The sequence below is a fragment of the Dioscorea cayenensis genome, chromosome 13, assembly GCF_009730915.1.
Source record: "Dioscorea cayenensis subsp. rotundata cultivar TDr96_F1 chromosome 13, TDr96_F1_v2_PseudoChromosome.rev07_lg8_w22 25.fasta, whole genome shotgun sequence".
Classification (NCBI taxonomy): Eukaryota; Viridiplantae; Streptophyta; class Magnoliopsida; order Dioscoreales; family Dioscoreaceae; genus Dioscorea; species Dioscorea cayenensis.
This window is the reverse complement of record NC_052483.1, coordinates 1,960,435-1,972,413: the sequence shown is the minus strand read 5'-3', so window position 1 is coordinate 1,972,413 and position 11,979 is coordinate 1,960,435. Positions and strand designations below refer to the sequence as shown.

General features: G+C 32.2%; 2 protein-coding genes across 2 annotated transcripts; both read left to right on the top strand.

Annotated features, from left to right (window-relative positions):
* Positions 1 to 2,863: 2,863 nt before the first annotated feature.
* LOC120274930 (cytochrome P450 81Q32-like) lies at positions 2,864 to 4,628 on the top strand (the record flags this gene model as incomplete). The annotated part of the gene is made up of 2 exons (XM_039281467.1): positions 2,864 to 3,703; positions 3,812 to 4,628. Coding segments are annotated over 2 exons (1,491 nt in total), but the record flags the coding sequence as incomplete, so codon positions are not given.
* Positions 4,629 to 10,520: 5,892 nt separating this feature from the next.
* On the top strand, positions 10,521 to 11,667 carry LOC120274929. Its single transcript, XM_039281466.1, has 3 exons — positions 10,521 to 10,720; positions 10,763 to 11,166; positions 11,225 to 11,667. Exons 1-3 carry the CDS (start codon positions 10,521 to 10,523, stop codon positions 11,665 to 11,667), a joined length of 1,047 nt encoding a protein of 348 aa, XP_039137400.1.
* Positions 11,668 to 11,979: the final 312 nt, after the last annotated feature.

The window sequence follows — 11,979 nt, the reverse complement described above, 5'->3', positions numbered from 1 at the left end:
ATTAAATATATATATAATAACAATACCATGTTAACTTATGTAATCCAAATTTATTTTTATTTTCATTTAGTCCCCATCTATCGTTATCTTACGTAAAAAAATCCAACACACATCACAATTTGACTAAAATCAAAATAAAGAAATGAAAAAATGTATAACTTCTTCCAATAATTATTCTAAACTAATAAAAAAAATCAAATATGAAGAAATAATAGTCATTATATTCTAGAAACAAATTGATTTCTTCCATGGTTTTAATTAATAACATTTTGAATTTTTTTGGTTTGTTGAATAATACAATCTCTTTGTTATCCAAGATATTGGCATTAATTTTTCTTCATTATGATATTGAAAAGGATGCAGCAAATTTCAACATTATGACTTTATTCAGTATTTACATTCATTGGTTCTTTTCTTCCATATTCAATGATTATGATTGCCATGTGGAAGCTAGAAAGTCAAATGAATAATAAAGTTTGCAATACTATGATAAGATATATTAAATAATTATGACAATTGGGAAAGATAAATTTTTTTTTTGTACATAAACTAATTTTTTATTACTAATATTGATCCTAAATCCTTTTTTTTTGGTTATTTTCCTTATACTTTGTGCATTATTAGCTACAATAATTAACGTTAAGAAATTAATGAAGTACTTATGTTATTAACCATAACATATTACATTTGTTTGAAAAGTACTTGGGTCTCTCATGGTGTCAAATTAATACATCCGGGCACTATGTAGGCTTGGGCTGGCACAACCCTTTGACAATATGGGCCGGGATTGCCTTGGAATGGAGGGTTAGGCAAGAGCCCATCAGCCTGTATGGCGCCTCATGGGTTTTTTAATTAAATATTAAAGATTCATAAAAATATTAAATATAGTTATATATATATATATATTTCAAAAATTACAAAAAAAAACTCATTGTAAAATTATTTGAAATAAAAATTTCTAAACAGTGTATTAGGATTTTATATAAAAAATTTTCATAAATAAAAAATAAGTATTAAAAATTAAGTAATAAGAAGTTAATTAAGAAACAAATTTAAAAAATTATTATTACATAGTTTATAGTTATTAGATGTAGAAAAAAAATTCAAAACTTTGCGATTTATTGGAAAAGAATAAAAATAAAATACATTTCTCGTAATTTTAAAAGTCTATATATATATATAACAACACAAATATTTTTCATAGTATTTCTTGAATTTATTTTTAAAAGTTGGGTTAACATCTTAATGAAACATTTTTCGAATTTAGGATTTTTGGCAACGTAAAAAGATCGTTCATCATGAGCAATAATTCTAGTAATAGCTAGCTCTTCTTACATTTTTATTAGTAAAAATAAAATTTGTAATACTCAAACCAATAATAGTAATTTGTATTTGGGAGGAATAATGTTAATTTGCAGCATGGTTGTTGGGATACCTTTTAAAATGACCTGAACTTTGACAAGAAAGTTCATTTTTACATTTTGTACAAATCACAAGAACAACTTTATTTTCAATATTGGCAACGTCATAAAATTATCAAATCCTCAAATTAAGTTTGTTTTTTTGAGCTTGGGCTATTATCCAGATAGAGAGATTCAGGGATAGGCTAAAGCCAGTATCAAATTTACCACCACTAGGGATATTTTTATAAATATAAAATGAACAATTATCATAAAGGTTGTTTTCAAGTGTTAAATTTAAAGAAGTTGAGAGCTAAGATGTTGAATGGGAGAATTAGAGAAATATTGTGCATGTAGTTTGGTGTGAGGGAAATGGCAAGGGTTTAGGGGAGCCCATATAGATTTTCATATTCTCATAATACCCTTATAAACCAATGCAAGGGCTTATAGTTGTTAAGAAGGATAAGAAAATCATTTTAACCCCCAAAAAGTGAAATACTCTCAAAACTAGTTATTTTATAGTTGTAAAAGGTGGAAAAAATGATTTTTCCCCCTAGCTTGTAGATGGAAAGAAAGCCAAAAAGGGAAGCTGTATGGTCCACTAGACTACCATATATAGTGTGTAGTATGGCTCCAATCAAGTTGGGTTGTACCAGGATGGGCGTTGATGAACTTAATTTAGTTTGTCTTTCTTTGTTGTCAAGTGGTGTTTGGTTATTTGAATTGGCCTATCATTCAACATGGATATGTTTTGATAGAGATGCAAAAAGATTGGATATAAGGTTTTTTCTCTTCTTCTTTTGGTATAGATTAAAAAAAAAAATTAGAGGTAGAGTTTTTGAATATTACTCCATTCTAATAACATAATTAACAAAAAATAATTATTATTTTCAATGTTTGTAAGATAGATTACGTTTATTTATAACTCTAACCAATTATTTATAATATTTACCTTTAAATTTTTTTAAATTATGAATCAATGTTCATAATTAATTATAATAAATTATACTTTGTCAATCCCATCCCTTTTGGTAGAACACTGCCCATGTCACTTTCAATAGTTACCCAATACTTAAACAAAGGCATTGTGGACAAGTCCAATCTCAAAACCATACATTATCTTGCCAACCTTTCTTTTTTAATTAGATAGATTTTTCAACTACCGCATCACCATGGCACTTAAGAAGAGCTTGTCTTAATCATACACTAAAATGATGTCTTTATTTTTAATATTATCATAAATCCTTAATACAAATAATAAATAATTAATAGAGTATAATTAACCTTTTACAAAAACCAAAACTCATCAGTACTCATTGAAACAAAAGCTTACAATCAACCATGGAGAACATCTTCTTCTCCATCAGCACTCTCTCTTTTATCCTTCTCCTTTCTTCTCTACTCATCCTCATCAAACTCAATAATAATTATAACAAGAAAAAAACCCTAACCCTAACCCTAACCCTAACCCTAATCCACCAAGCCCTCCTGGTCTCCCACTCATTGGCCACCTTCATCTTCTCAAACATCCCATCCACAGAGCACTAGCCCAACTCTCAGACCTCCATGGCCCCATACTTCTTCTCCGCTTCGGCTCTCGCCCTGTACTCCTCATCTCCTCCTCCTCCGGCGCCGAAGAGTGCTTCACCGTCAACGACATCACCTTCGCCAACCGTCCCCGTCTTCTCTCCGGCAAGCACCTTGGCTACAACTACCGCATACTAATCTGGGCCTCCTACGGCCCTCACTGGCGTAACCTCCGCCGGATCACCACCCTCGAAGTCCTCTCCACTACCCGGGTTCTCTCCTCCTTCCACCTTCGCTCCGACGAGGTCTTCTTCCTCGTCAAAACCCTCCTCCATGACTACTCCGGGCCGGGCTTCCACTTCACCGAGCTCAAGACCAAGTTCTTTGGCCTCACGTACAACATCATCATGAGGATGTTAGCTAACAAGAGGTACTACGGCGATGCCGATGAGAGCTCATCGGAGGCAGGGAAGGAGTTCAGGGAGCTCACCAAGGAGACGTTCATCCTCTCCGGGACGTCCAACGCCGCCGATTTTCTTCCGGTGGCGAGGTGGTTTGACATTGGAGGCCATGAGAGGAGGTTGAAGAGATTGATGAGAAGAAAGAACAAGTTCTTTCAGGGCCTCATAGAGGAGCATAGGATGAAGAAGGAATCCAGATCCCAAGGCATGGATAGCTCACCGGCGGGAAGATCAACGGTCATCGACCTCCTCCTCTCCATGCAAGAACGTGACCCAGAGCATTATGATGATGACATGATCAAGGGCTTCATTGATGTATATATTAAATTACTAAATTAGTCCTTATTATTATTATTATTATTATTATTATTATTATTATTATTATTATTATTATTAAACTTAAAAAGTTTTACATGCATGCAGTTAATGTTGGTAGCGGGGACGGACACGTCAGCATCAACAATGGAATGGACAATGTCTCTTTTGTTAAACAATCCTCAAACACTGGAAAAACTAAGAGCTGAGATTGATGCAAATGTGAGTCAAGGTTCATTGTTACAAGAAGCTGATTTCCCAAAGCTTCCATACTTGCATGCTGTGATAAACGAGTCAATGAGAATGTATCCAGCTTCGCCATTTCTGTTTCCTCATGAATCATCTCAAGATTGCACTGTGGGTGGGTTTAATGTTCCCAGTGGAACAATGATACTAGTGAATGTTTGGAAGATACATAGAGACCCAGAGTTGTGGGAGGAGCCAGATAAGTTCAAGCCTGAGAGGTTTCTTAGAACAAATTCTAGTGATCAGAAGATCAGCAATGAGGTTATGAAAGAAGGGTTGAAGATGATGCTGTTTGGGATGGGACGGCGAAGGTGTCCCGGTGAAGGGCTGGCGATGAAGATGGTGTTGTTGGTGATAGGGACTCTGGTGCAATGCTTTGAATGGGAGAGAGTTGGAGATGAAGAGGTGGATATGAGCGAAGGAATTGGGTTGACCATGCCCAAGGCTAGGCCTTTGGAAGCCATGTTTAAGCCAAGGGAGTCTTTGAATACTCTTCTCATGAATAAGCTTTGATTTCTTATTTTAACTGATAATTAAATGAGAAAGATTTATATATGTATTACATGATGATGATTGATAGTTGTAAAATTTCAGATTGTAAAAACTCGTCTATATATCAAACATTTGCGAATACCACATGCACTAATAAAGTTAATTTTGAGGACAGACCTCATTATCTATGGGCATATATAAATTATCAATCAATTAACTAATATTGTATTGTAGCAAGAATGAAAGGTGATATTTTACCATATGTTGGCAACCTTAAAAATGATACCTTTTTTTTTTGGTGGTTAAAGGAGCTGAAAAACTGTTAAATAAAACCTCAAGGGAACAAAACAGTTCAAAAGGTAAAGCCAAGATTATTAGAGCAAGTTTTCATGAGCCAATAAAGCTGACAAGTGATAGATTTTATTTTATTTTATTTTTTATTTATTTATTTAAAAATAATAATAAACCACTGATTTATTGAATGAAACAACGATAGATTTGCTTTTGTTGAATATTTTTTTCTGCACAGAAATTGAATTACAAAGTTAGTCACAATTCTAACAAAGTGAAGTTGTCTACAATGCACAACTTGGAAACTGACACCTTGCCCTTTTTGTGTTTTTTTGTTGGAGATATCAACTATAAGGTCATCCATCTCCTGCATATGTTTCTCATCTTCCACATAATCTATTTGACAAGAAAGCACAAATTGATATCGACTTCAATTGCAGAAGTTGATATCTTCTTTTGATTTTTTTTAATTTTTTTATTTTTAAATTTTTTACTAGTTATACAATTAGCAATCCATCTATACACATTTATTACTATACCTCAATCATCTATTGGAAAAAAGTCGAACCCTTAATTTTTCTTTTGCATGGAACTCAAATATCTTACTATCCAGTTATTACGGTGGTGATTTTTTTTTTTAAAGTATAAAACTATAGAGTTATATGTGTTTGGTTAATCAATTTTGAAATTGCTATTTGGTTTCTTTCATTTGTTATTGTTTTTTTCTTTTCTTGATTGTGATTATTAAATGGGAGGCTTGACATGTTTTTCCTTTTTAAAATATGATATTTTTCAGGTATGGAGTTCTATTTTTTTTTCCTAAATATACAAAATTAATTATATCTAACTTGAAGTAATATGATAATCTATTAGAATACAGTTATGAGGACGAATTTGCCCAACTTAACTGATATCTTTGAGAGGTTTTATTATCTGTTACTATATATATATATATATATATATATAGAGGTGGATGTCCGCCTTACAATTTTTAAAAACAATACATGAGAGGATTTGTAATGGTTTTAAATTCTTCTCAATAGCTTTTAGCGAGATTGTTTTTACTATTTTTAATAAAAAAAAATTTATCATTGAAAATCATATTTAGTCTAATAACAAAGATTTTTTTACCACATAATATAGTTAATTCGTACAACATACGATTGCATACATAGTAATCTCATATACTATTTCTCTTTAAAATTATTTGATCTAGCTCAAAAAAACTTGCATGCATAACAATTAAAAAAATAAAAAGTGACTTCATATAAAAACAGCCCAGTTTAACATAGGAGTTAATTAACTTCATATGAATTTAGAAAAAATAAAAATAACTAAAATTGCCAAAAGCTCATGTTAAACAAAACCCTCTCAAATTATAAAATATTATGTGATAAAAATAATCCAAAATTACAAATATACAAAATGCAGGCAAGCTTTCTATATAATTATTAATGCATTGGATTTAACACCTATATCCTCCTCAATAATTTCCACTTAGTTTAAATGGCTTAAACAACGATTAGAGTGGCCAATTCATACTAACATATTTTTGTTGAAACAATACCCAAATTTCTATTTATTGATAGTGATGAAAAGGGACTAGTTCTCAATCTTAGGAAATAATTATTCAACATAGATTTTTCAATAATATAAATTTAATAAACTAAGCACTAAAATAATAATTTAAATATTTAAAATTAACTTATTAATTAACAATATATTTTAGGCATTCCACTATTTATCTGATTATAATATAATTTATATAATTGAGATTTTTAGTTGATAGAAATATTTAATAAATTAATTAAAAAAGAAAAAAAGAAAGGTATGTATGCCTCAATCAATGCAACTTTGTGAACAATCTTTTTTATTTGATTATTATTTTAGAAAATAATTCTGTGGAACAAAAGTCACTCACAATAGCATTTTATTAAATATTAATATTTGTGTATGATCATATATGATTTTTTTCTCACTTGTAATACTTCTTTAAGTTAAAAATAAAAAGATTAATTTTAAATTTTTTGTGCAGAAAGTTGTTAGATCCATTGTATATATAGTTGTCTTTTGTAAAAGGAAAAAAACTTTTGACAAAGATATTAAAACAGTACTTGAATATAATTTATGTGAACCAAATTTAATTTAATTTTCTTTTAGTCCTTATCAATCTTTATCTTATAGAAAAACAATTCAATATACATCACAATTTGACTAAAATAAAATTATACTATATAATTAGAAAGAAATGAAAAAATGTATAACTTCTTCCACTGATTATTCTAACCTTATTAAAAAAAACCAAATATATGAAGAAATAATAGTCCCTGTATTCTAGAAAAAAAATTGATTTTTTAAACATTCTAATTAATAACATTTTGAAAAGTTTTGTTTTGACGAGTAATACAATATCTTTGTTCCCAAAGATGTTGAAATGGAGGTTGTTTTATGAATTACCTTGACCCATGTTTCATTTTTATTTGATTGTTGTTGGTACATGGCATTAATTTTTCTGCATTATGATGTTGAAAGATGCAATAAAGTTCAACATTCTTATTATATTTAATACTTAAATTTATCCATGCATGTTTTTCTCTTCCATCAATGGCATTCTTTTTGTATCATGATGTTGAAAAAAATGCAATAAATTTTAATATGCTTAATATGTTCAATACTTAAATTCATTGGTGACGGGTTTTTTCTTCCATCATGATGCAATAAATTTTTGGGTGTCGTAAAGTAAAAGGAATAATAAAGTTTGCAATATTATGAAAAGGGACATGAAATTATGATAATTAGGAAAGATAAAGTTTTTTATATATAAACTAATTTTTTTATTACTAGCTAATATGACCCTAAAGCCTTTTTTCGCTTATTTTTAAAATTAAGAAATTAATTTTAAAAAATATTATTACATAATTTATAATTATTTGATCTAGAAAAAAACTAAACAACTCTGTGATTTAAATAAATAAATAAATAAATAAAATAAAATCTCATAACTTTAAAAGTTCAAATATCATAAGGAAGAACAATTTTAGAAGAAATATGAGATAATATAGAAGTTATTTTTTAAATATTGAAGATGAATAGTAAGACAAATCTTCTTTATTTTTTTTAAAAGTTAGATTATTACCTTAATGAAACATTTTTCAAATTTAAAATTTTTGGTAATGTAAAATAATTGTTGATCATGAAAATTGAATTTTACAATAGCTTTTCTTAATTTTTATAAGTAAAAATAATTTTTTTATATAATTGAACTGATAGTAGTTAATTATATTTTGGAAAAATCACGTTGATTCATTGGTTATTGGCATTCCTTTTTAACTGACCAGTTCCACCCAAAGTTTGATGAGAAAATTCATTTTTTTTTTATCTTATATTGACATTTTTAGCCTAGTGTTGTAGCTTTTATGCGATGCTGCAGCTTGGGTACTATACGTACCAACCCGAGGATTTCTTTGCAACTTCATCATTTTTCTCTTAGTTTTCCATTCTCCTCTCTTTCCTCTCATTTCCTTGGCTTTCTTTAGGAGAAGAAGAGCTTTGAATGACCTTCCTCTTCTTGGTGATTGAAGCTTCATGATCCATCATCTTCTCTCCTTTGAATCCAAAGGTAAGCACCCTCATCCATCTTGTTTCTTCCCTTGATGCTTGGTTAGAAAGATGGAGCTACGGTTGAGTTGTGAGTTTTGAACAAACTTGAATTTATCCTACATTCTTGCTTGCTGATTGTTAGAACTCGGGGACATTTTGCATGGTTGTTCTTCCATAATTGAATGTAATCTAGAACCAGATTTTTGCAGGAAAACGGAGATTACCGTAGCTCATTTAGTGAGCAGATTGTTTTCCTTGTTTCTTTGGTTTTGAATGAAGCCAAGAACCCTAAGAACTCTTTGAGATCCTTGGAACCCAACTTTGAGCCAACTCTAGACCTCGAGTAGGGTGGCATTGCAATTAGGCCTAGGTTTGCTTATTTCTTTCTTTTGCTTACTTTCTTGCTTGGTTTTGGGTGTGTGTAGTTGTGTTTGGTTAGGTGGTGAAAGCTCGGCTTGAGGCAAGGAGCTGGAGGAGGAATAACTTTCTTAGAGTCTTTTCTCGCCTAAGTTTGTGAGTGGGTTAAGTTGAATGCACGTAATTAATTGAGTATATGAATGTTTTATTAGTTTGATGAAATTATTTTCATGGTTTTACCGCATTATAAATCGAAGAGAATGGATTTGGGCATGTCGTCTTAGGTTATTAGACAACTTGTTGTGACTTGATTTGTAATGATTAAACTTGAACTAGTGAATTATATATACCCTTTGTCAATGATTGAAAAATGGTCAAATATTACAATGATTACGATGAGATTGATTGATATTCATGTATGATCAATTGGTGAGAGGTGCTCACTTTAAGTGAGACAAAAGGCTTAGGTTGCGGGTTAAACTCCTAGGGAGTGCGAAATGCACGAATAAGCGAAACAATACCTGGGGTGTGACGAATTCTGTTCTAAGTCTCACTGAGGTGGGCCAGTCTCTCACACATAAGAGAAGACAAAAGGCATGCCTATTGATCCTGCTAGTTTTACAACAGAGTGGCCAACAATCTATTTTATAACTATTTGAACTTCTCATTCTCACTAGTAGGCCCTGAAAAACACAACTTAATTTTACAACCTCATGAATCATGGAATATTGCCACAAAATATGCATCAGAAACTAAATCTAAACAAAAACAAAACAAGCTTCAATAATTAACCCACTTCCCCAAACAAGAATGGCAATTAGCATACGCCTATTATCATGATATTGCTGATTATCATGCTGCTTAAATATATTAGCATTTTCTTGGAAGCTCAAATTAGTGTAAATCTGCAGAAAAAAATTAAATGAAGACTGCACAAAGTATTCAACAATGGATAAGCCATTGTGCTGCATATATAACAAAATAAGCTCAAATCAATAGTTACAATGTAATGTACACTGATCATAACAACTCAAATTTTTTGCTTCAGGAATACATATCTTTCTTAACAATCAGTTTACACTGGTTATTATAAGTTGCCAAAAAAGAAAACAAAAATAAAACAAAACAAAACAAAAGAAGCTAAAGAGTACTACGCCAGTGAATCACAACTTTAGCCTTATTTGAGTCCTTTATTTTTTTTTACTCGAAAAGGCCAATAGATCTCCAGAAATTAGAACCACAATCAAAATAATCAATATAACATTTATAGATTGATACATGAATCTTCACAGCTAAATGTTGATCAATTATGTAAACTTCAAATCATGCATAGCCAAAAGTTCTGGCTATTGAGAAAAGTACCAAGTAAAGATCCATATAGTCAAGTTGTAAGTCTTTCAAGGTTTCTTCTAGTGCCTCTGTTGCATCTTCTGGATCATGTGTTGAAATTGATGTTCAGAACCTAGTTATGAAAGCTATAAAGCATGTTTTGTCTTAGTGCATGGTTTGCACGTTTACAGTGCACTGTCTCGTCTGGTTGATTTGTCATCAGTCTAGTCTTTAGTTTATTATGTCTACTTCTATAGCATGCATCCTTTTGTGTCTTTAATTATGTGGGTTGTAGTAAGTCAATGTTGTTGAATAGTATAAGTATGTAGCCCTTGCTTTACGTTTAATGAGAACTTTTGAATTCTCCAGCACTCTATTAGCTGTCCTTCCTTTAATACACTCATTTGTTTCATCTTTGTCTCAATTTCATACCATTACATTTTACTTCTTCAATCCTTCAGTGGTATCAGAGATAGAAACCTCTTCCTGTGACGATCGAGTGATGGTTGGAAATGCAGGGAGCTCTTCCTCCTCCGCTAATGCTCCTTACTTTAATGGTGAAGGATACAACCTATGGAGCTTAAAGATGGAGACCTTGCTTCTCTCCAGAAAGCTTTGGGGAATAGTTAACAAAGGCTTTGATGAAGAAGATGATGATGTTCAGCGTCTAGAAGATGATATCCAGAAGAATGCCAAAGCGCTGTTTCTAATCTAACAGCCGTTGGAGGAAAGAATCCTGATTAGGATTTCAAGAACAAGAGTAGCGAAGAAGGCATGGGATATTCTCAAAAAGGAGTACCAAGGGTGTTCCAAAAGCTCGGCTGTAAAGCTTCATACTTATCGACAGGAGTACGAGAACCTTCGGATGAAGAATGGCAAATCGGTGCAAGACTATATAAGCAGAGTATTAACTACTACTTATCACATTCAAGCACTTAGTAAAGAACTTGATGAGAAGGCCATCGCTAGTAAGATCCTCCGTAGTCTCTCACCAAAGTTTCATCATGTTGTTTCATCTATTGTAAAAGCTAAAGACCTTTCAATACTCACGGTCGACAAGCTCAGTGGATCTCTAAAAGGGCATGAAGGGAGACTTGATATGGAGTCTGACAAAGTAGAGGTGAGAGCCTTCCACATCAAGGGAGAAGGTTCTTCAAGTAACTCTACTAATAATACAGGTAGAGGCATAAGCCGTGGAGGTTTCAGAGGAAGAGGAAGAGGTCGTGGCTATGAACATAAGGATTCTCAAGGGTGAGAGATGGCAGAACAAGGCCGACATTCAATGCTACAAGTGCAAGAAGTTTGGGCATTATAAATCACAATGCTGGTATAAAGATATAGCTGTAAATGTAGTTGAGGAAGAAGCCAAAGTAACACACCTATTCATGGCTGATAGTGGCCTTGATGATCAACATGAAGATGTTTGGCTGTTGGACAATGGATGCAGTAATCATATAACGGGTATTAAGAGCTTGTTTCAAACGTTGGATGAGTCTATGCAACAGACTATCCGGCTTGGTGACAATCCGGTGATGAAAGTTGGAGGGATGGGGAAAGTGAGGATGAAGACTAAAGGAGGGCAGATGAAGGAACTACACCAAGTTCTGTACATGCCAAAGCTAGCTCATAACTTGTTAAGTGTTGGGTAGCTGCTTGGAGGAGGATATACACTTATGTTTGACAATGACGAGTGTATCATCTAAAGCAAAGAAACAAAAGAGGAGTGCACGAGTTCAGATATCTGAACATAATTTGTTCCCTCTCACTATCAGCAAGGTTGGAGCAGCTCATGTAGCAGCTAGCAAGACTGATGAGTCTTTTCTTTGGCATGAAAGGTACGGGCATATAAACTTTAATAGTTTGTAGCTACTATCAAAAGGGAAGCTGGTCCTTGGCCTTCCAAATATTGTGTCAACAAATCCATGTGAAGGATGTGCATATAGGAAGCAAACAAGGCTCCC